Genomic DNA, 25,640 nt, shown 5'->3' on the forward strand with positions numbered 1-25,640 from the left:
CCTGATTACCATGAAGGTCTTCTTTCAACAAAACAGCTTTATTTGAAGAATGGGGCAGGTATGCAAATGTGCCACTTGCAGGTACCCACACTCATGTGTAACAAAAGACATTTGTGGCCACTTGTGGTGACATCCGTTTTCAAAAGAGCAGTTCAGCCAGAGGCTTTGGAAGGACATTAATAACAACAACTATCTAAATTATGCAGCTCATTCTCTAGTACATGAGAAGCAGAAAAGGGACTTTCCTTGAAAGTACTAGCAACTAGCATCGGCATGCAGCTCAGGTAAAGGAATGACATCACCCTGTATCTCAAAAGCATTACCTCATCTCCTAATCCAAGGAGTGAGTCACCCAGGCAGTCAGCTGCAAATCTCTTGGCACAGAAAATGTAGGTTACCACGATGCACTTACACATTCCTCTGATCTGTCAATGTAAATAGCTATTTGTTCAGCTTCACTGGTCAGCAATATGGCACATAATTGTTAAGTGGCTTGTCTTTCAGAAGTAACACTTAAAAAAAGCCCCCCCATCAACTACGGAGCCCTAAACGAGCCGCTGCTCTTTTTGCTCATTAAGAGTTTGCAGCCCAAGTTCTCCATTGGCTCTGCGCGGGGCTCTGCAGCCCTATCAGCGGCGCGGGCTGCGCAATCTCCAGGCCGACGGGTGAGGTAATGCAGTTTCTAAAAAGCCTCCACAAAAAAGCAAAAAGGCATAACGATCCGGAATGGCACACGCTTCCAGGGAATTTGCTGTCTAGACTCTTTACTGGAAAGGAGGGCACCGTACGCCAGGTGCCACGGCAGGTTGATCGGTGCAGGAAGCCGCTGATTTACAGCGGTGGAGAGAAGAGAAAAAGAAAGAAAAGGAAAAATTGTGTAAACAGAGATCAAAACAAGCTGAAGTACTAAAGCTTCCAGGAGCTGTTTAACAGCAAGCGTGACATTCTACCCCCTTCCTAAGGCTCTTTATCGTCTGAAACAAAAATCAAGCCTGCTCACGTGCAGACACATCTGAGCCCAGTCTGGTGCCAACACAGTCAATATTATTGTTTACAGATGGGCTGGACTATCTACTAACTCCAAGGAAATAACCACGCACAAGTGAAATATTTTCCTTAAAATAGGATTTTATGTCTTTATGTTTTTCTAACACTTCTGCTTGTAGTTCTCAAATCTTACTGTTACTATAAGCTGCAAGAGCTTCATTCCAAATACTAATTAACTAAGACCAACCTACATGATCTTAAGTGATAAAGGTACCAGTTTTTTCCCCTCTATGATTATCCCTACAATAGGATCACTGTAACAAACAGGATCAAAGCCAACATCAAGCACGCTCTTAAGAAAACTACATCTCACTGAGAACTATGTCTTTTAAGCCTCTTTAAAATTAATCTAGGCAACATATTAAAAGTCACATATGGCAGCTTTATTCTGAAGGGTAGAAACAAGAGTCTGCACAAAGAAATATGGGAAAGTGAAAGCAAGCTGGTATGCTCCACATTAAAAAAACAAACAAATTAAAAACACAAACCCACAGACAGTAACACAGGTATTCTTACTGTAATTGTTTACAGGTTTTTCAGGTAATATAGATATATATAGATATACATACACACACACAATTTTTGAGATGTCCCTAGTTTGGGCTGGTCTGGAACTGATTTATTGTCTGCTCTTTTTTGCTATGCATGCAGGAAGATTATCTGCACAGAGACATGGGCTTATAACTTCCTTCCAATAGAAGAGGTTATTTCTCCTCCTCACCTTAGATTTCAGGATGCTGATTCATCTGTTTTGCCTCCAGCTACCTGCAGAAATCCTGAAGCACAGGGCACTACGAGGATGACAGTGTACTATTACTAACAGGCAAACCCTAATCAAACAGCAGCACACAGGGATGAAGGGGCCAACCAGAGTCTTCAAACTTCTGCAAAGTCCACAGCAGCCCCACTTCCTTAAGAGAACAAAGACCCAGGCACAAGCACAGTCTTTTGAAAAACGGAGGCTATTGAGCTATTCCACTGCCTAAAGCACTGTTACAAGAGCAAAGTATTCTTCAAAGTATTGTTCAATCAGCCAGGAAAAAGAAAATTGACTGTGAAAGAAGTCCATGATTTAGATCAGTAAAACAACCCGAGACATTTTCAAGGGCAATGAGGAAGCTGAGGCAGGAAATACCAACAGGTTGTTGTTTGTCTAGAAATTTTTTTCCTTCTTGTGAGTACCATTACTTCTGATCTCAGCTCTACACTTGTTCATGAAGTGCATACCTGTCCTGACCACCTCCTGTGCCTGTTAAGCACTGAACATGCCCAAGCCACCTCTGAGACCAGGACCGTGAGAAAGGCTGCACCTGGCCATCAGATAACCGGTATTTTATTGAGCTGTTTACAGAGGTGGGGTTAGGTGGCCTTCCTCCCCTGCAGAGCTGAGAGCCAGCCAGTGCCCCGGCGGCACATCAGAGAAGCCATGGAAATAGGTTTCATCTCAGCTGGCTGTGACAGCCTGAAAGAGCACACCAGGTCTGCACAGCAACAGTGAGCAGAGATGCTTCTCAGAGCTCAGGCTGATTTTTACCATCAGGCTGTACAGCTCACCCAGCAACAGTTACAGCATCTATCAAGTAACCAAACTTGGTCCCTGCCTCCTGCCTGCATTAAGTACCTTATGACACAAGTTTGTATCTATTACAACCTTTCTTCTCCTTCCAGCATCCCCCATATTCCACAAGCTGGTAGTTTCTATTTCATTTTTCATGAATACATGGAAAAGAGTAATACATCCAACTTTCATGGGCCTGTATTTTCTGTATGATGAGTGTATAAAGTGATGCTGTAACCCTGTGCCTGGGTGAGTACTAGAGAATTCATTTCAAAACTCCTTTCTTCTCTCTCTTCAAAGCAACACCTGCAACATCCTGCCAACAACTTTAATAAAAGACTAGAGCTGGTATCTCTGCCATGATTCTACAGTTCAGATCTGATCAAAATCTGATCAGGTATAAGCACCAGAGTCCCAGAAAAACTGTCTTTTACACAAACAGTGTGAAAAGCAACAGATGACAGCAGCACAGCAGCTTGAGACTTATACTCTTCTTTCCAATGTCAGGGGCACACTCCCTTGTTTTGCCTGAGTTTGCCCTTAAAAGAATTATTCCTGCTCTGCCCTCCCCTGAAGGGCCATAAAGGAAATCTGAGGAACTGCAATGTGCTAACTAGACCACCCCAGCTTCAAAAGAGATCAGGAACCCAATACTGTTTGCTGTGCAATCACACAGACCCTTCCTCTGAAGACAAGCAAACTGAAACACCACCCTTACTTTAATCATAGTCAAACAAGACTTGGGGTTTTGAGATACAGAGATGCCAGCCTGCTCTGCTGCCATGGTAACAGACTTTTAAAAACTGTTCTCCTTAATAATAATAAAAAAACCAACTGCACAGTGCTTTAAGAAAGACTTTATTTTGACATTATTCCATCCCCCTCTTTTACATGGCAAGTTTTATTAATAAGACTGCAAGTCTTCTGAAACTTAAGAGCAGTGCTTTCACTCTGCTTTCAGACAAACGCAGTGCTGCTGCTAGCAAGCCCATCACTGAGCTTGAAACTAACAGCACCTCTGGGAGTGGATTAGTGGAAAAAAAAAATTACCCAAAGCCTTGCCTTTCCAGAAACAGGCTCTGAACAGTTCGTCAGCCACCATGGCAAAACTGGTACTTGTATTTTGTTTGCAAGGCAAGGCTTTGGTAGTGGGGGGGCTACAAAGGTGGGAAGAACTCCACACTGGAGTGGGGGAAGAGTGTGAGGGGTCCTCCCCTGAGGAGGAAGAAGTGGCAGAGACAACGTGAGATGAACTTACTGCAGCCTCCACGCCCCATCCCCCTGCACCACTTTGGGGTGGAGGGAGAGAAAATCAGGGTGAAGTTAAACCTGGGAAAAGGGGAGGGGTGGGAGAACCCGTTCTTCAGATCTGATTTTATTTCTCCTTATCCTACTTATTATCCTATTTACTGGTAATAACACTGGTTTCCCTGAGTCAAGTTTGCTTTGCCTGTGACAGTGCCTGGTGAATGATCTCTCCCTGCCCTTACCTGTACCCAAGAGCCTTTTCAACAGATTTTTCTCTCCCCTGTCTAGCTGAGGAGGGATGTGACAGAGCAGCTTTGGTGGGCACCTGGCATCCATGCAGGAGCAATAGCAGAAGCTTGTGGCACTTAAGGAGACCAGGATTCAAACTGATCTCAGCTGGACCCTGTGTGTTTCTTCCCCTGGCCCCGCATGAACAGGATGGTTTTGCAGATAAGGACAGAGTCCATGTGAGAAACTAAGTCCCAGAGGAACTCCTAGAGGAAAAGAGCCCGATACAGGAGAGAACAGAACACAGCAAATCAATCTCCTCTTTCAAGGATGCAAAGAAAGAGTGCACGAAACATGCAGTGAGTCTGACAAAGATTAATAGTTACCTCCTTATGGAGCACAAAGTCCAGAAAAAATTAGGAAATGAGATGTCAGTGGCTGTGCTGCTAGAGGAATGATTTGCTAAGCTGTATAAATCACTTAACCCTTGAAATGGGCCCTTCTTTATATAGATAAAGATATAGCCTGAAAGTTAGAAAAGGCTCTAGGGCAGAATAATTTTTTTTTTTTTTTTGTGTACTGGGCAGCTGAATTCTAACTATCCAAGTTATGTATTACCTGAAACAGGTATTTGTCTAGGTATTAGAGTTGATCCATTTTGTTATCTATAAACACCAGAACTGCTAAACAGCCAATACAAAACATGCAGTGGGCCATATGCAATTAAATTACAAGCTCTCTTCCTGCCCTTATCTAGACCCAGGAGGTGAAGGGCCCAGACCACAAGATTTGCAAGAAGTGGCTGAATGAGCTGCAGTTAGTTAGCCTGGAAAAAAAAGGAGGCTCAGGGAAGACCTTATTGCTCCCTACAACTACCTGAATGGAAGTTTTAGCCAGGTGAGAGGAGTCAGTATCTTTTCCCAAGAAACAAGCAATAGGACAAGAAGGAATGGGCTCAAGTTCCATCAGGGAAGGTTTAGATTGGCTGTAAGGAAAATTTTCTTCACTGAAAAGATGGTCAAGCATTGGAACTGGCTGCCCAGGGCAGTGGTAGAGTCACCATCTCTGGGGAAATGTAAAAGCCTTGTGGATGTGCCACTTAAGGATGTGGCTTAGGTGACCTTGGCAGTGCAGGATTAACAGCTGGACTCTCTAATTCTGTAATCTTAGAGGTGTATCCCAACCTAAACCATTCTGTTATTCTACTATAAAGAGAATAAAAAAACAGAGACAATGGGGATGGTAAAAAGCCTTTCCAGTATTTGGAGCATTTTGACTATGGCTGTGAGCATGAGATGAAAGCTGGTCGCACACAGAGCAACTCTGAGGAACTTTCCTGGCTTTGCTCAAGGCAGAGCCTCACCTGAGGACTGGTCTCAGAGCTTTGGTATTGCACAGGCCACAATATCCTGTTCTGTAGCTGCTCACGTGTCCCCTAACGGAAGTTGTCATCCTCCAAAACGTCCTTAAAGCAGTGAAAGGACACGTGTCAGCATTTTCTCAGGGCTTTGTCGCTGCTAACTCCAAGTGTCATTAAGGCAGCCACCGAGCTGCAGCTACAGGAAGGCTTTTGGGTTTTTTAACTGAACAGGACACCAAACTAAGAAGACTGAAGATGGGCAGTTTTGATAAATGCATAACACCACTTGCTTAAGCAATAGCCCTACTTGTGGTAAGGGTATGATGGTGCTGCACCACACTGACCACCAGCTCACCTCAGGCAGCTGTCAGCAATTCCCCTTTTCCTCAGATTTGCCATTTCCTACTAAAAAAGTTGGCTGTGTTTCCTATAAAAGCTCAGCTTCCAGCTATCAGGGTACTTTAAAACAATTAGTCTTTTGCAGATTACTTTTTGTCCACTAAGTAACATTAGAAGCTTATTTTCAGGAGAATTGTAAATTGTGTTTTGGTTTCATCAAGAAAGCAACAAAAATCTGTACTCAGAAATCCACAGGTCTCTCTAGTGAAGTTTCCCAAGCCTGTCACCTCTTCATGCACATGTGTGTTTCCAGCAACAGAACTGAAAAGAACCACCTGTGCCGTCAGGAATGCTAATACATCCATGCAGTTTAAGAGTAGGCACATCCATTCTCTTCCTGCAAAACACAGGCTCCACTCCCCTTGATAGCCCTAATAAGCCTTCTCTACCTCAATTGCAATTAGAATTTATCTTCCTTTGAAGTACAGTTCTGGACACTCACTTCTTATTCATTATGAGCTTTTCCAGGACCATTTAAGACACTAATCTGTCTCTCTCTACCCCGCAGGCAATACGGAATCACATTTCCTTCCCCTGCAGTGGAATGGAGATGGCAGCTGATTCCCTGTCAGGGGATATCTTAGTACACAGTTTTCTCAGTTTTAAACTGGTCACCTCCAGCCTTCAACAATAAATCCACTGTTATCAATCCCCACATCTTGTATTTCATTTAGCACAGATTAATTTCATGTCTGTTATAGAAAACCTCTAGGACTGAGAACCAGCTGATGCGCCAGTCCTCCTTAGCAGAAATGACACCTCCAACTATCTAAGCATCTGGTGGTTCTACACTTCTCAGTAGTACACAAAAATAAAGGTCACTACAGAACACTAGAATACTCTTTTAGACCAGTTTACCTACAAGGAAACATATTTTCCCTGGTTTAGTCACCTCAATAACCAGACCACCAATTTACACTCTGCCTGCTTGAAAAGAGTGGCAATTCAGTGCTTCACGTCTGCTCAGAACATATTATAGCTCGAAAGTAATTTTACAGCATGAATAGTTATTTTAAAAATTTTATTCTTTGTTGAATAAAACTGTCCTTTAAAAACCTTTTGTACACACTCAAACACCTCAGAGAACCACTTGCTATTCTATGTATATCAAAGTCTGACTCTCCTGCGAGCTGCCTGGATGGTGCAGAGAGACTCTTTCAAGTGCTAAGCAGGAAAGATTGTTTCTGTTGCTGGCATGTCCCATTCCAGATGTTTTAAGATGCACCCAAGATTAAGAGTTAAATTTACTAACAGTGAACTAGACAGAGACATTAGTTTTTAAGCAGAATTCAGACCAAAGACATTTTTTTCAGAATGTCTGTGTAGTTTGAAAAGCATCTCCTTTTTGTATAGCCAGTGAACGTTAGCAGAGTCAGAACAGTTTTATGCAGGATTAATATAAATTCCTAATATTCATCACTACATTTAACAGCTGCTATAATAACCTCTTCAGTGAAAACACTCAAGTGTCTGACAGTCTTAAGAGTTCCCCACCCATATCTAAGACAAACACTATCAGCTTTTCCTTGGATGGTATTTACAGACAGTGACTCAACCGAGAAATAACTATAATAGAAAGCCATGAACCAAACAAACACGTAAGTTTTATTCAAACTAACAAAATACTGCGGTAAGTGGTTGGTGAAACTTTCCTAATTCTTTCAAAGACACTGTTAAATTATTTACCCTCCCTGTACTTCTGGGAGGGCACAAAACATAATTCACAATTCAAGCCCCTCAAAGGGTATTTTGACCTCTTGCCTTGCCCTGACCCATTTCAATGCGGATTTTGTATTTTCTTCTATTCCAGAGTGTAAGAGGTCAAAGGATGGGAATTGCTGAGTTTCCTCCTGTGTTCCCAAAGCAACCCAAGACAGATTTGGGCTCTTCTCTGGCTTGTCTGGGCACAGAGGTTGCCTTATCCTAAGTGCTACAATGCACAGGCAAGTCAGTATGTCAAAGTGAGTCCCAGGTGTCTGGACACTTCACAGCAGAATTCTGCATTTCTTTTGGGAAACCAAAGCACTGAAAATTTGGAAAGGTTAATGAGGCAGATAAAGGGAGGGAAAAAGAAAGAAGATACACTCATACTGTACATTAAATTCAGTCACTAGTGGAGTTTTTTGAGATTTCAAAATCCTTTTCCAACTCACTGCTCTAAGCAAAAAAAGAACAATCTGCTTAAAGTCTCGATGGGTTCACTTCATCAGCAATGCAGGGAGTTTTCAGATGACTTCAGTATAAAACTTCCTCACCTCTTCAGATTTCTATGGAGAAAAAAATGTAACGCTAGGCTATTCCATAAAAAGATGCCACTTCTATGTCCAAAAAAGATGACACAGATGTCTAGGTTTGTAGAAAAGTTGGTTTTATGTGGCTATTACAATAAAATATATATTTTTATGTTTATATATCTATATATACATACATACACATAATGCAATACAAAGGTCATGAGAGTCTTTATTGGAATAAGGATGTTGACAGATTTGGTGACATGGCATAATCAAATTATTGATTTTTCCAGGATACAGTGGTATGTTTACTCTGCTATAAATGTCAGCCTTGTGAGCTGAAACTGATTTTGTCCCATGATCTTCAATGTCTCAAATAAGGAAATAAGATGCTTACTTAGGGATTAGTCTGTACCAGCCTACCAGGTACTTTTATCGAGTCCATCCCAGTGTAGCTTCTGCCCAGAGCATTGAAACAACTCTGATTGGTGCCCATTATGTAATTTAGTATAAAGTTTGCAGGTAAAAGAATTAATCATCCTCATCAGCAAACTGTGTGCTATGAACCTTTCCCACTGCTTCTGAAGCAGTTCTCTCTTCCACTATAATTAAGCATCATTATTTCAACACGCTGCTTCTCCCAAAAGTATTCTTTTCTTAGTATGGACAGTGTATTAATTACAAACCCAAATTTTAAAGAGCAAAGTGTTTTTATTAAAATTAAGCTCCCTTTTAGAAAAGTTGTGATTCAATGACTTTACTGTCAATTTCATCAGGTAATCTTTACGTGCAGGTTAACAGGAAAAGTTGGAGTTGTAACCAGGCTTTTATAGAAAAAAGGTTTTCCATTTTAAAACAATGGATAGGGAAACAGAGAATTTAAATTCTCACACACAAGCCTGAACTGCAGAGTCAACTTTTCAACATTGGCACCCTGACCGTGATTTGTTTATGTTGGAGCTTAGAGCCAAGGAAAGAATTTTAGCATTTTAGTTACCCAGACACACAATTAATACTTCAGCAGCCCTTCCTTTCTAATTGATCTGTTCACATGACAAATGATGAACATCTCACTTGTCAGTGTCTTAAGCAGTAGTTTCAAGATCTGAAGCGTTTGACAGAACTGCTGGAACATTTGAAATTTCACTGCCTCACTTTCCTAATTAACACAAGAGCTCCAGACAGCCAGGTTGACATTTTACAGTTAGGTAAAGGAAGTTAACTACAGTTCTGTAAAACACTGAAAGTTTAAAGATCTAACGTCTATTCTTAAAAGGCACTTGGAAATTAAATTTATGTTTTTGCACCAGGACTTGGAACTTCAGTTCATTATAGTTACACTACACCTGAGATAAAAAAACCCTCATCAAAACAATTAAGACCCAGCAGCACATACTTTCCTTGCTCTGAAAGAACACAAATCTTTGTCACTGCAAGTGTAACACAGAGTTTCTCATCTGCCATTTCTTTCAAGAAGATGCAATTTAACAGCTTACATAATGTTACTGCTTTATGATGAATACTGTGGTTGCTAGCACAGAAACCTTTGTTACTTCAAAAATGCTGGAAGAGGAAGGAAAAGCCTCAAGACTCAGTTTGAGAGAATAAAACTCAACAGGTCACATGCCTGCATCAGTATTTTGACCCAAACCAGAATTTTCCCAGCAATTTTAATGAGGTGAATACTTACTTTGTATCTAGATTCACTGCATGAAGTCTTTCAGCTGATGACTGACAGCAGATTAAACATTTAAATATTTAAATGCAGTTTATTCAGAGTATTCATCACTGTTCATCATGTTTCTTTTTAAGTTCTCTCTTAACAGCATTTGTTTACATGACAGAAAGAAGTCTAAAAAGGCCCATATTCATAACACTTAACAGCTTCTAAAAGGCCAAAATGACCTTTTCCTTCCAAAATTAGTTTATCTTATAGACTCTGCATCTTAACTGCCAAAATCCCTCAGTGTCTTTGGCCACAGCTGTAGAAATGAAAGTATTTGAAAGCCCATCTGAAAGTCCAACTTCCTCTATCCATAACAAAAGCTCTTTAAAAATGTATTTTTATGACTGCCACAGAAGGGAATTAAACACCACATGGACAAACTGTAATTTTTGTTGTCTAAACCCCAACCTTTCATTTCTACAGTCATACCATATTGGAAAAATATCAAAACCCTGGACAGACAGTTGAGTGACAGAATCTGTATTTGCAAAAACACTTCTATCATTGGAAATGCTTGCACTCCCAAAATCTTTAAAAACCTGGACTTAAGTTGTAGTGAAAAAACAAAATTTATGTTTGCAGAGATTTCAAATGTGTGCTTTTCATAACCACTGGTTCATGTGGTCATCAGAAACTATTTGCAGTAACAGATAACAGACCAGTATTTTATGTATCTACTGCTGAGAACATTTGTGAAGGATCATGCAATCAGTGACACCTTCCATCTCACAAAGCTCTTTACAGTTCTCTCTTCTGTATTCTTTTCAATTCTGCTCTTAAAACATATTTTTGGAGGGAAAGTTCTTCTTTCCTACAGTGTTTTTTCTAAACCACAAAAATACACCTGAACAAATCTCACAAAGCTGCATCCATAAATAAAATTCTCTCTCAGAAACAAAAGAACGTGAGTAAACATTCACATTACTTCTGCAACCTGAGCTACTCATTAGCAGCTCTCACAATACCACAGCAACAGATCACATCTTTCCTTTGACTTCTTTACACCAAAACAGAGGTCATGGCCACAGACAGCCACAAAGAACCACGAGCAAGAAAGTCATGCAGTCTGAATAACCCTGAACTCAACTTTCATTCTCTGATGCTCATTGTGCAAAAGCATGATACAGGACTGGTCATCAAAACCAACCATCCCTGACAGGGAAGGACTGTGTACTTCTGTGGTGTGTTATCATCCCAAATTACCTCTTTGTTAGTGTTTTTATTCCTTCTAATTCTAGGAGAGAATGAATCCGAGATCTCCCCAGTGCAGGAAATGGAAAAAAAAGGAAAAAAACCCCTTTGTTCTAATTTTTAGTCTGGTTTATTGAAACTGATGGTGGCCAATAGCACCAAACAAGAAACTGAACTCTAGATTTTCTTCTTACAGTTCATCAGCAAGAAGTGATGCAACCCTCTACCACTCAGTACTTCAGGGTGACCTTCAGCACTCTGTTTAATTGCTAACACATTCTATTTCACAGGCAGCCTGCTTATCTAGTATAAAACACCCAAAACAATCCTTTGTTAATTTATTAAGTCACAAGGACTTTTGCTTTTCTTGAGGGGAAAAAAAGCCAGTACTTGCCAAGACACAGTCTAGTAATAAGAGGCAGATGATCCTTTCATTTGCTTGAAATTATAAGTAACTTGTTTTCAATCAGCAATTACACACAATTCCCCAACTCAGTTACATCATCTAGTTTGGTAGTTATCAAATACATCAATCCCAAGGCTGAAATGCTGACACACTCCAGTTTGAAATGGCAACATGATGTAAGCAGTCAAAAAAAAAAAAAAGTTTGAGAATAGTACTGACAAAGTTTTGTACGTGTTTGCTCCCTTATTTAGTATCTACCAAACAGGAAGGAAGCTGCATTCCTTTTATTACAGACAACTCCATTTTTAAAGATTTAGTCAGGAAAGAAATTAAGCCTTACCTCTGGTTTACTGAGGCTGGATGACACAAGAGAACCTGATCCCACATCCAGATCCCACTGTTTTCTCCCACTGTTTTCTGGATCCAGTGCAGCAATTCGTCCATCCAAAGTGCTGATAATTACTAGAGATCTGCAAGATGAAAACATTCACAGTCAAACCTACAGCAGGATGGACTTCCCCTATTAGCTGCCTTTTATGCTCAGTAAAATCCAACTCCAATCCTTAAGTCAAGTCTCTGTATTCTGCAAAAAAGCAATTCAACTGGGTAGGCTCTACCCAGACCAACAACAGAGTAGAAGAGCTGAAGTCTCTGGCTGAATGTCATACACTAATTTCCATGTTGTAAGACACTTTCAGAGTTCAGATTCAGGGGAAGGCAGTTGACTTTTTGCTCTTGCATGCAGATGTTACCACTACAATACTGAATGAGATCATCTTTTTGGAGATATTTATACAAACAGTACGGATCCCGCTTCTTCCAGTCCCTTCCAAACTGAGCTTTAATACACCCTTTCAAAACAACCTAAACCCAAAACTATTAACCCAACCAACGAGGATGTAAGAAAGTAAATTGCAACTAAGTTTTCAATGATTTTGGATTAAATATCAAATTTCTGGGATATTTTGTAAGTCTCTGAATAAAACAAGTCCCTCCAAAGGCACACACAGGCCACTACAAAACCTCCAACACCTGCAGACCACAAAGCAACGAAACTGTGTTTTGCAGCTTAGGCTTTAAGTAGCCTGATGTCTGGGGATACAGGGCCATGGCAGGCTGGGTGCTGATTTCTACAGTGCCTGAAGCTCCTCAATTTCAGTACATCTTGTTTCTTACAGAGCAGTACAAATAGAATAAGCATTTCTGGTTGGGCTAGAGCTCCAGCATTAAAATAAACAAACAAACAACATAAACAACACACCAGAGACAAAGCACTGACAAGGCATTTCTCTGAAGGGACTTTTTTTTTTTCTTTGAGGATTGTTTCTCTCTGACCTGAAAAAGCTGAGATTGTGTTGTCAGTTTAGCTTGCAGCAGCTCCCCAAGCTTCAAAGGCAGAGGGAGTAGAACTTGATCACTTTAAAGGCTGCTTGCACTGAGGGAGGCTGGATCTAGTGACCCAGAAGGACCTTTATAGTCACTGACTTCAATGAGAATAATAAACTGTGCAAATAAAGTGATGGGGAGATTAACCAGTTTCAGGTGAGGGTGAAAGGGCAGGGGGCTGGTAGTGCACACACAGACATGTATATTAATCTGTGTTTTAAACAAGAAGGAACAATAAATTATTGTGTAGAACTCTGGCCAAATATATTCACTTGTCCAAAGTTAATGGTGTAGGCAACACAGAATTTAGGGAAGATATGATGGGGATTATTAGTTTGCTTTAAGGAGGGAAAAACTGAAATCATGATCTAAAAACATGTTCAGGGAGAGTGGCTCATGACATCACCTCTAACAAAGGTCATGTAAAACATGGCCATTTTACATGTTAAAGTAACCCACAATATTTATAGGATTTTATAATGCTTAAAGCACTACACTACTAATAAACTAATTAACCTGTTCCAAAAATGCCATAGCAGCTTCTACTTCTGAAGGTGGCCAAGCATCACATTCCTCCAAAAGCTAAGTTTAAAAAACTGTTAGAAAAATACCAATTGTGCAAATATTTGCACAGTAGAAGACATAAGTTTTTATAAGCTGATTACAAACACTTTTCCCAACTGCCTAGAAATGTAGACTGGGTTAATAATAAACCAGATTGCAGGAGATTGACTATTTTCAAGTACTGTAAACAAGTGCTCACACACTAAAGGCCTTGGACACATATTTAACACAATCTGTTTGCTTTATGGTAAAGCAATTTATCTGAAACACTCTAGCATTGCATAAGAAAATATTATTCCAAGTGGGTCTACTTAAATTTTATGTTGATCCTCCTGACAACTAGGTTATAAAAAGAGGTAGAAATGCAGCTAAAATGAAGGGAATTTTGGCAGCCATACTGCAGAGAAGACAAATCCTAAAATTGCACTGTGAAATGTTTTCTTCCCATGTACTCCCATTGTTTTCTTTTATCTAATTCTTCCTCTTTGACTTCTCCCTCAAGTAACAAATGTTTCATGCCTTTCTATCTTACATTTCTGTATTATCTTTCCCCACCAGATGCAAACCTCAACCTTCCCTAGGAGTTACCTCACTATTTAAGGCTCTCCACCACCACTCAAGACGGCGGTTTTGGAATCTGTACCTGCACCCTGACCTCCAGCCACCCAAATGGTGCTGTAGCCACACTTCAGTTTTAAGTTTAGCTGATTAGGAAAGAGGAGGGGAGTGTGGGGAACCTTTGTGCCAGCAGCACACACTTGGAGGAACTGATTTAACCAGCCATTTCTGCACAATGTAAAAATCTTGGCTTTTCTTGGGTGCAGTGGCACTCAAGGTTTGTCCCCAGCTGTAGAATGGACTTTGTTTCACCTACTGAGCACACACTTCCATGAGATAGAGGAACAGAACCAGCCCAGCTATATCTAAATCTTAGGTGTGGCTACCTTTAGAACGGGAACTAGATGTAAGAAAAACATCCATTTCTCTCTGCTTTTTAAATAACTGATTCATTTTCAGCTAAATAGCCACATTTCTGGTTCCAATTTCATCTCGTTCTTCAGGGATACCACACAGCAGGAAAAAAGAGCTAAAACTCCTTACTCTTCTGATAAAATCATTCATTCCTTACTCTATTTGTCTATGAGTTACAATCTTAATACCTGTTCTCCTCTTCTCTGATGGACTCCAGTAAGTTAAAACCCCATCACTTGAACTCTAATTGAGATAAGATCTAAAATCTGTGCCCAAGACACTCACTAGTGTTACACTTTCTCACTGTCTGATTTTCCCTTCCCTTTCTCTGTGAGATTCCAGTGCTTGCAGCTTTGTGTACTGGGAGCATGAAGCGGTGACAAGGTTGCTCAGGTAGTCTAGTCAAGCACTAAATTAACACATTATGATAAAAGCCATTTAGGCAACTACTTCAAGAAAATATTTCAGAGCTTAAAAACAAACAGGCAGGTGACTTGCTTTCTGTCACCCCACAGGGCCGCTGTGGGCTTACTGCAGTGTATTATGGCAATTCTTACAGCAAACTCTTAGCAACATGAGATGAATACAGCCCCAGTTCCAGAACAGAGTCCTTTCAGCCACCTGTTTGCCAGCCTTTGCTGGCTCAAGATGTCAGGGCTGCAATTCCTGTAATTCCATTACATTAAACTGAAAAAGCACTATTTTTGAGACGTGTTTGGACCAACTGATTGACAAACTGAAAGCAAAAGGAATTCCTGACTCAATTTCTATTTTGCTTAGGCCTGATAAACTTTTTTTCTCTGAAAAACACCACCTTTTTGCTGGCTTTATTAACATCACTTCCTGACTGGGGTAAAGCTGAAAGACTGCCTTGACCAAAGATGCCAGCTTCCAGGAACACACAGGTTTTCTGAGAACACTACCAAACCAGGTTCCCTACTGAGAAGGGAAAACACAAAATATTACCTAGCTTAAGGCCAAAAGTCACAACTGTAACACCCAGGAAGTGAGGAGGATAGAGACAAAGAGCATCAAGGCTGTGTCAGTACTTGTTGACAGTAAATTGCAGACTATACCAGGGAGTGAATCACATCACAGGGATACAAAATAAAGAAAAGAAAAACAACTATGACCAGTACCACAAAATTATATTTCAATAGTCTCCACAAGCCTGGACTAGAACAAAAAAAAGGTACAAAAAGAAATTACTCAAAATGAGGCAGTAACCTAAATCCTGGGATCCCTCACCTGAAAAATAAACATCAGTAAAATGAAGACCTGCACTTCTCCTTGCCTTGAGCTGCTGGTCCAGAATATATTGTGATGGAGGAGAAGAAAATCCCTTCTGGGCCCTCACAGATGGCCAACAGCAGGACTAAAGCAAGGGGCCAGATCGTGGAGCATACAGAGATAGCAGTAATCAGAGCAGCTGGCAGAGGACAAGCTAATGCTGTGCAGTGAGATTTTATTTGCACTTTGTCACTATGAAAGCACATCTGGACACGTTTCCCTGACCCCAGCTATCTGAAAACAGCCTCTATGGCTGAATGAAAATGTTTTCTTACCAGTTCCTATCCTCTTTTGCTCACAGACAGGAACTTGTTATTCCAGGGCAGTGATAATGTCCCCTTTAAGTTATGCAAAATATCTACTGCAAACTTCCACATAAGTTGACAAAAGGCACTTGAAACCTTTTTTAGTACCCCACAATGAACACAGCCCACTTTGGGAGATCAAGAGGCCTGAGCACAGCGCTGCTCTACCTTGAAGAAGTGAAGGTATGATTTACCCACAAACAAAAGGGCTAGGATAGCAAGAAGAGTTAACAGGACAGAGGAGGAACACTTCTTTAGTTCACCGACACCCTTTCACTGCACCAAACTTTGCATTTATTCAAGTAAGTAGTTTTTGTTAGAAAAACAAAGCAGAACTTCTCGTCATCTTGGTACATTTACCACTGTTCCTATTTCAGTTTAAAAGAATCATCAAACCCTCAACACTCAAAAGTCCATTGGAATATTGCAAATATGGCTGTTTGTTAAACTTGAATTCTAAGCAGCTATTCCAACAGCAAACCCTGCAGGTCTGTATGTAAAGAGCACAGTAAATCACTAATCGTCCTATTTTCTTTTAGAAAAACAAAAGAAATCTTCAAACCAAGATGATTATATTAATTTGCTTACAGCAAAGACAGTTGGAGTTTTGGTTTTGTTATTTTTTTTTCCAGATTATATTGACCTCTATATTGCCTGTGTATTGCTGAAGAACAATTAGCTGAGATGAGTGGAAATCTCAGAAACACAGATTAAAAAAATAAATGCATGCAAACACTATGGCCAGGCAGCCATTCTATTTTTATTTGATGACAGCAAATCTGTTCCTACATACTAATCAATTACAGAGCAGCTACATTTAATCTCAGGCTTAATTTACTACATTGAACATCTTTAGTGTATTCTACTAAGCTGTAGAAGGCAAACGGAAAATATATTTTTAAAAATTTCCTAGGCTAAATAAACAAGGGTCCTATCAAAAACTGAATACAGTAGAAATGCAATAAACCAGGTGGTATTTTGATCACCTGATACACAAAATAATGATCCTGTTGCTAACTGGTGAGACTGTCTCCCCCAAGGAAACAGGGTGCCAAGTTATCAGCCGGTTTCTTGTTTTAAGTGAATACTTGGGCATGCTAAGAACAAGCTTTGGGCTATTCATTTTCATGTTTTCAAATACAGCAGGTATTTAGTCATGCTGTTCTTCCTTTAAACTCTGGCTGTGGCTTGTCATCTCTTCGTTAACAGCCAATTCAGAAACAGACTGGAATCAGCTCAGTAGCATTTCTGCACTTGAGTCATTTATCTAAGTCCTCCTTTTGCCGGAGCTTCTTGCCACACGCAGTTATTAAGAATTTTATTCCCCCTTCTTATATTTTGAAACTTGTTCATCAATTTGCCTAGCATGTTTGGCTTCCCCTCAGGCACACCCTAGTGTCTGCGCTGAACCAACAATTAAGTACACGGGGGGGAACTGCATTTTATTTAAAACAAAACGATGACAGAAAAGGACAGCGTGCTCTGAACAACTGTGAGCTGCGGGTGTTGGGAAGAGTTTAGACTCCAGATGCTTTAGGGTCTCCTTCCCGCAGGCACAGAACTGCCACCTGCGACCAAGGCAAGGAACGGATCGAGACGTGGTATTACCAAGGAAAGCAGACGGGCCAGATGTCACATAGCGTAACATCCGGCAGCTTTTTCGTCTAACAACTAAGACACCCTTTCTCCTTGCTAACAACGGCGTAAAGAACAAGCACCTCAGCGCTGGCGAGGTCCCGAAGTTCCTTGTCCTCATTGTCACTGCCTCCTCCTCGGTCCAGCCTGTCCGTCCCTGTAGCGCTACTCCAGCCCCATCACGGGGCTCACTTCTTCCACCTCTTCTCCCTGCACCTCTCCTCCGGCCCTGGGACACTTCCCTGCGTGTCCCACAGTCTTGCCCCACGCAGCAGCCTGCGACACCCTTATTTCACCGCTTTCCCAAGCACTATTCCACCTGCGATAACCCTACAGCGCAACTCTCCCTCCTCCCCCTTTCCCGCTCCAACACTCCCGGCCCATCCCAGCGCTATCCCCGTCCAAGGCCACTGCTGCACGGTCCCTTCCCCACACACGACCCCCGGGACGCTGCAGCCCTTTATCCACGCACTGCCCCCTCCCCAACATCCCCAGCTGCTGATTCCTAGCGTAGACGCAATCGTGTCCCCCGCAGCACCCCTGGACACTGCACCCTTCTCCCCTGAGGCGCGGAACCCGCCCAGCACCCCCACACCGGAGCCGAGCCCCCTCCCCAGGACCTCCCCGCTGAGACCACTGACCCCCAGCCCAGTCCCAGACACCCTTCAACAGTCTCAGACACTGACTCCCATCCCAATCACTGATACTCGCCCTAATCAGACCCAGGAACTGATTCCCGACACTCTTCAGCCCCCCTCACGCACCGACCCCATCTCAGCCGCCCCACACCGACCCCCACCCAGTCACTGACCACGCTCAGGAACCCCAGCCCCCGACAGCCATCCCAGCCCCCGACACTCTCCCCAACCAGCTCCAGGCATGACCCTCACCGCAGATACCGACCCCGCACTCTCACCCGGGCACTGAAGCTCCCCTTCAGCCCCGGGCACTGATCCCCAACCCAGTCACCGCCCTCCCCCGCTCACCTGCCGCCGGGCCGGGCCTCTCCGCTGCCCTCAGCGTCCGGCTCTCCGGCCGCTGCCGGGGCCACACCGCCCTCATCGTCCTCCACTGTCACGTCCGCGGAACCAGCGGGCAGAGCGGCGGGAGCGGCAGCCGCCCCCAGCCCGAACGCGGCCTCCACAGCCGCGGCATCGCTCGGCGGCGGCTCCGGGCCGCCCGCCGCTACCCCGAGCAGCACCAGCAACGCGAAGGCGGCCAGAGCGCTGCGGCCCCGCGGCCCCCGCATGGAGGGGCCCGGCTCGCCCGCCGCCGCCACCCGTTAGGACATGAACGCCGCCGTCGCTGTCGCCGCCGTCGCCGCCACAGAATGGGCGCCCGCCGCGCGCGCAGCCCTGCCCGCCGCGCCACGCCCGCCCGCCACGTACCGGCACCCCGCGCGCACCCGCCCCTGCGCGGCGGACACGCATCCCATTGGCCTGCCGCCACGCCGCTCAGCCCGCCGCCTTCTTGTGATTGGCGCGCCCGGCGGCGGGGGGCGGGGAGGAGCTGGGTGTTTGTCAACAGAGCCCGCCGGGCCAATCGGAGCCACGCCGCTCTCTCCCCCTCCTCTACCGCCGCGCCGGCCAATCGCCGAGCGCATGATTCACCGGCCCGCTCGCCTATTGGCTGCCGGCTGGCGCGCGGGCGGCGCGGCTCCGCCCCTTCCTCGGCCGGGCTGGAGACGTGGCTGTTCCTCGGTGCCGGCAGGGCGGGGCCAGCGGCGCGCACCACCCGGCGCTGGAGGGGGGGGGCGGGCGCACAAAGTGCCTCCCCCCAGCCTGGAGCGGAATGGAGCCGTCGGGCGGGAAGCGGGCCGTGAGGGAGTGAGCGCCGGGGGCGCCGAGGGAAGAGCGGGCACGGCGCTCAGTGTCGTGGGGCTGTCCGGACAGACGTGGGACTCGGTCAGCTCAGAGGTCTTGTCCAGCCGAATTGAGTCTGTCATTCGGTGGTGCCCCTCCCCGGCTGTTCTGGGCGGTACAGGTAACCCTACCCCCGATAGCGAAATCGGCCCTGTGCTGACCCCAGGTGACCTCGCCCCAGGTGACCCCACCTTTGTGCGGCTTTCTGTGCCCCCCCACCCCAGCACACACAGCCCCATGAGCGGCAGCCCCAGCACTTTAGCCCGGTGTCGTAGCAACCCCAGAAAGCCCCTGTGGTACCTTAAACTCGTGTTCCCTCCATGTGTTCACGGATCTGTCCTGGGAAATTGTGAATGCCCCGTCCCTGGAAGTGGTCCAGGCCAGGCTGGATGGGGCTCAGAGGAACCTGGTCTAGTGGAAGGTGTCCCTGCCCATGGCAGGGGGTGGAACGAGATGATCTTTGAGGTCCCTTCCAGCCTGAGTCATTCTGTGAGCCTCTGTCTATGATATACTTGATATAAATGATATATAATTGCCCCCTTCAGAGTTAGTGTTCCCCCAGTTTTTTCCAGACCCAGTTTACCATATTTTGAAGGACAGTCCTTTGTCATCCTGGTGGTACCACCCGACTGATGAGGATGTCATCTGCAAATTGGATTAGGGCTGATTTTGTATTTATTTCCAAATGGCTAATGAAAATATTGATTACATATGTGTGTAGCACATATGATCCTGGAGGGTCCTATTAGAAGCAGCCTTATTCAACAGTGATTTATAACCACTTATAAAAAAATAATCTCTGTGACCAGTGTTTAATGTATTCTTCACTGATGCTTTATTACCCTGTTTAATTAAAATATTGTGCAGTTCTAAGTAAAAATGCTTTTAAAAGTTTATTACAGCTTTCTTTCCTTTCAGAAGAAATTGAATTATTTGTTGTGTTTTAGAAGCATTAAATGAGAATTCTATTAGGCCTCTGACTGGCATTACTAATTCTTTAATGAGTGACATAACACCCTTTTTTGGTATTTATCCAGAACATTATCCATAGATCCGATGTTATTAAATCTGCATTTCCTCCATATCATGCAGCCTCCTTTCCTGAAGACAGGCACCAGCCTGGCACTTTTTTAGCCTCCTAGCATTGCCCTGGTCAATCAAGGTTCACTAAAGAGGAACATCAACACACAAGGGGTCTCTGCATTCAGCTGTTTCCAACCTCCTGGGCCACAGTTACCCCTGAAAGACAAGAGCTCCATTGGTCACTAATGCACTGAAATGAATCCCATCACTGTCAAGTGACCCCCACACATGTATGTATCTTCCTGCTTCTTTACAAACATAGATCATAAATGTTCAATGAACACTTCTGCATTGTTATTGACATTTTAATCATGTCCATCTAGTAATGGGCCTGTACCATCCACTCCCAGGGTTTTCTGGGATTTAGCCTTGCCAGCTATGGATTTCCTTTCATGTGCTTCACTTCAAATAAATACTCTGCTTCTCACAGCTTCTCATTTATACCAACACTTTCTTATTTCCTGCTTTCTCCATTTTGGCTATTTCTTTTTTAATTTTACCCACACTCTCCAGTCCATTAATAAAATGAGTTGCCAATGTTTTTTCTCTCTTGAAGTTGTGGTTCTTTGATTGCCCAATAAATTCTTTAAAAAGAGCTCATAATTGTAATTTTTAGACTTGTACCTAAATTTTTTCTTCCTACTTGCACTCTTATTTTCTGATGATTTGGAAATACAGCTCTTTTAGAGAGCACCAGGTGTATGCAAACCCAGGTCACAAACACAGCTCCCCAGCCAACCACTGAATTGCAATCTAGGGATCTTTGTTTGGGTTTTTTTACTTCATTATAACAAAGTCCAAAAGAATTTGCCTTGTGCCACATGCCAAATGGCACATGTCGTTTTTAGTAACTTAAATGACATTTTATTACTGTACCCATATGGTCTTGTGCTACTATTTTCTTTATTTAGATAACTCCTCTCTCTTGAGTGTCTACCCGTTCATACATTTATAAAGAGTAATCAAATTCCTTGTTTCTCTAGGCAAACCAAGCCAAAGGCTTTTATTCTTCCCTTACACATTTGGCTCTCTGCTCTAACTTGCCCTCTCCTGCACCTGTCTCCATTTAAATTCATTCTTTTCTGCATGGTGATGTTTTGAACAGTCACGTTGAAGGGTAAATTTAGTTAAATTTTAAACTCCATTATATTCCTAGACAATGAAGAAAACCTGTTTCCTTGCCATGCTTTTTACACTGATGTATCTCTTGTCCCACAGTTATTTGAGGGACTCAGAGACATAACCACAGAGCCCAGAAAGGTCCAGAACATCGGGGTATGTCACGACTAGACTTGCACTTCTACCTTTGTGCTGGGTCACGAAGGCTTATTACACTTCAGGCAGAACAACACCCCCCCTGCAAGCGTCCCTCTCACACCCATGAGTATGATCTCATTTTCTCACGTCCCCTCCCACCCCCCGCCCCAGATCAGCAGCCTTCCAATCGCAGCCTTTCATTTTGGGGAGGATCTGGCACTTCTCACCAGAATACACGTTTCCTTCTAGACTCCTCCTAGATTCCGTGGCACCGAGGAATAATGAATAATAATCAGAATGCAAAAGCTCTTATTTTTCTTGTTTTGGAAACATTTCTCCAAGAGATGGACAACGTTATTCTCGAATCCTTATGACAAACATGGCAATACAGCCCTATAATTTTCTCTCTGTATTAAAAATTTGTGCCAACAAAACCAAACTTCCTGCTTTTTGCAAAGCATGACTCACATCCTCCATTCTGTTTTGACTGACTGACATAAGAGATCTATTTCAGTCATATGACAATAACTTTGAATCTGACTAGCCACTTATGTGGAAATCAAAGCCTGTTCTTGCGGGATGGATGGATGTTAACAGGAATGGTGTTTTACATAACTCCACTGAAGATCTGCCTGCTTTTCCCGAATAACTTGCTCCTGGAAGAGCGAGGCACGGCAGCGAAAGCCCAGCGTGCCACCTCGTGGCTGCCCTGTGCCCAGGGCTGTTCCTAGCACCTCCCTTTTCCAGGAGAATCCAGACCTTCCAAGAGCTGCATATGTTGTAATTAGCATACCGGCACCCCTGCTGATGCCTTCTCACAAGCAGAATAAAACCGAGTAATTCTTCACCCGACAGATCAAACCAGAGACAAGCAGGGAGGCAGGTGTTATTCTGAGGAGATGTCACTGAACTGGAGTTTGCAGGATAAAAAAATTAGGTCACAGGAATGTAAATTGCAGGGATGTGACAGGCTTGGAGTGCTGCTGCCAACCAGAAAGAGAGTTTGTCTGGGAAATTCTCCATCTTCCACTTGGTTTCACCACTGTGTTGGTGAAGTTTTACTTTCATGGGTCTTGGATTTCAGCTGTTTCAACCTAATCAATGAGAGAAGAGTAGTTAATTGGATCAACACATCTGCCACCCAGAGGGGCTGTGCCTTTGCCAGGATTTCACTCGGGTTAGAATGCACTTTTCCAGCTGGTTTAGGCTGGGTTAAGCCTGCCATGGAAGATGGTCCCAAAGCCATCCCTCTTCCCACTGATAGATCTTGCTGCCTTCCTCAGGAAAGGTCAAGGAAAACTGACCTTGATTTTTTTGGTTGCTTAACCTTTCAGAAAGAGCAGTTCTCTGTCAACACATGGAAAATAGCAGGAAAACTTGGCAAGCAATGGACCATAAGGTGGGAATGCTCCTTTTTTTTTTTTTTTTTTTTTTTTTCTTTCCTGTCTTAGACCAGAGCAGCTTAAGCCAGTTACAAAACTCCCTTTCAGAGAGATATATTAAGTTTGGCTGACCCACTTCAACCTCACTCACCTGGCAAGAAGAAACTGCTTTTTCTTGCCTGCATGGCAAGGTGAATCAGCACAGGGTCATGGGAATGCCAGCACCAGCATAACCAGTGCCCAGGCTGCGTGTGGATGGTGACTGAAGGCAGTGAAGAGCAGGCTCTTGCCTTTTTGTCAACGGCAAGCTGTTATCTCAGCTACCATGTAATTTTCCTACCATGTAATTTCAGCCTCAGATGCAGAATTCAGCACCCGGAGTCACGCAGTCGCCCTGACGGCCTGAAAGGGCTGAGCTGCTCCTTCCTCAGCGTGGTTTTTGTTGGGGTTAACACCTCGCAGTTGCTGTTTGACAGGCAGAATGTCTGTTCAAAGCAGGTTCCAACACCTCCTCGCACTGAAGCACAGAGGGTGAGAGTTGGCTCCTGGAGAAGCTTTGACATGGACAAAACCAGGCTTGTACAAAAGGACGTGGAGCTGTTTGCAAACAGAGCTGGTTGTTGCTGAAATTCACAGAAGATCCATTTCTAAAATGCCCGCTACCAATTTTTTGTGCACAGGCAAGGCTCAGCACAGCATAAATGAAAGATTTTCTGCTTTTACTGGAGGTGTAACTCACCAACAGATTCCGATAAATTGCTAACAGAAAGGTCATTATCTAGAAGTGGAAATGTTTGTGTTTCCCCAGGCACTGCAAGATGTGTTTCAAGCCAAAACTATCAGCCGTTGCTGTGAGGGTACAACAGGTTTATCACCCCACACTTCTGCACTAACATTCCCCACAGCAGTGGGATTTGAGAGAAGCCCAGGATGGGCTTCCTGAGGCAACATAAAACCCTAGTGACTGTTCTTCATTTCAGTCACATACTTAGGATATTGAACAGAATAATCATAGAATCATGGAGTGGCCTGGATTGGAAAAGACCTTAAAGATCATCTCCTTTCAACCCCTGCTGTGGGCAGAGACATCTTCCACTAGACTAAGTTGTCCAGAGCTCCTTCCAAACTAGCTTTAAACAACTGAGGCAGCCACAGCTTCTCTGGGCAACCTGTTCCAGTGCTTCACCACCCTCGCAGTAAATTTTTTCCCCGAATATTTAATCTAAACCTACTCTCAGTTTAAAGCCATCCCCCCTTGTCCTGTCACCACATGCTCTTGTAATGTCTCCCAAAGCAAAGCTCCTTCAGTTTTACCCTTCTTGCATCATGGAAGAGCGCAGCGCTTGGGTCTGATTCCCTCGGAATATATATCCCACTAGATGTGTGTATTTACACTTTAAAATGGGTAACTTGCAGGAAAAATCGTTGCCAGCTGGCAGAAAACACTGAACCGCTGCATAGAACCACGTGCTGCTCTTAACAGCGAGTCACCTGCTCTGTACAGAAAGGTAAGGCCTCACCGAGATGAGATAAGCCCGGGCAATGATAATAGAGTCTTTGTTGAAATCCCACCCCATTGTTCAAGGACTGCCGTGCCGGCCCAGGGAGAACAAAAGGAAATGTTTCTAGTCCTTGAAAATCACAGCAGAATCAGAGGTTGGCAGCAAAAGCAAGCCAGTCATACACAGAATCAAAAAAGAGAAGTCAGCGGCAGCTTTTCTGTTGAGCAAATAAAGAGATTATAAAAAGATTATTCTCAACGAATTGTAGCCTGACCTTGGAGTGAGTAGTAAGGGGTAAATACATGCAATTCTCATCCACCTTTGTGGGATTGCAGCTGGAGAGAAACTGAGGTGCCTGTGAATGGTCCTAATGTGGTTCACAGGAGTGAAAATGCCGGTGTGGAGGGACTTCAAGGTCGCTCTGCCTCTCTAATATGTTTTAGAAACAACTTCATCAGAGGTCAACCCAGGGTAGAGGGAAAAGCTATGACAAATAAAAAGAGGCTCTGTGTGCTTCAGGAGAGGAGATCTCTGTGGGGTTTTGTCCTGACCCTCCTGCAGGGTGCGGTAAGGACTAAGTGCTGGTTGATACCATGTGCCCAGAGGACCCCTGGCATTTTTCATGTCCATGTTGCTACTTTCGAGGGAGATCGTGCTAAAGTTTGAGTGAAAGTCCAAGAAAGGCTCTTCCTCAAAACCTGTGGAGCCCGGCCAGAGTTCCAATTACTCCCTGAGCTCAGTGCATTGCCTGGCCTCCTGCAGGGGCTCCCCCCACCATCCTCCCTCCTCCCCCAGCACTTCCCGGTGGGACACCCCGCATCCCTCTCCTCTTTGTGGAAATGCCTGAACCTTTCCAGCCTCGGCAAACCCGGTCTCTCGGTACTTGGCATGTACTCGGTACTTACACAACGATGCAACAAGTTGCTCCGGGCACTGTCGGGCATTGTGGGAGCTGTAGTTCGCCGTACACAGCACTACAAGTCCCAGCCTCCCGGCGGAGGAGAA

At 43.9% G+C, this 25,640-nt stretch overlaps 1 protein-coding gene and 1 long non-coding RNA gene across 2 annotated transcripts in view; both read right to left on the reverse strand.

Moving 5' to 3' along the window:
• Positions 1–18,837, reverse strand: part of EIF2AK3 (eukaryotic translation initiation factor 2 alpha kinase 3) — a 41,899-nt gene extending 23,062 nt beyond the window's left edge. The window contains exons 1-2 of the mRNA XM_053941071.1: positions 18,536–18,837; positions 11,738–11,867 (exon numbers count right to left, since the gene is read on the reverse strand). Of these exons, the coding sequence (XP_053797046.1) occupies positions 11,738–11,867; positions 18,536–18,798 (393 nt within the window). The 5' untranslated portion in view covers positions 18,799–18,837. The remainder of the gene's footprint in view (positions 1–11,737; positions 11,868–18,535) is intronic.
• A 561-nt stretch (positions 18,838–19,398) lies between these two features.
• Positions 19,399–25,636, reverse strand: LOC128787317 (uncharacterized). Its single transcript, XR_008430662.1, has 3 exons — positions 25,541–25,636; positions 22,545–22,845; positions 19,399–20,650 (listed from the first exon to the last, which is right to left on the reverse strand). It is a non-coding gene; the product is annotated as an uncharacterized LOC128787317 (long non-coding RNA).
• Between the last annotated feature and the right edge of the window lie 4 nt (positions 25,637–25,640).

This window comes from Vidua chalybeata, chromosome 4 (genome assembly GCF_026979565.1).
Source record: "Vidua chalybeata isolate OUT-0048 chromosome 4, bVidCha1 merged haplotype, whole genome shotgun sequence".
Taxonomy (NCBI): Eukaryota; Metazoa; Chordata; class Aves; order Passeriformes; family Viduidae; genus Vidua; species Vidua chalybeata.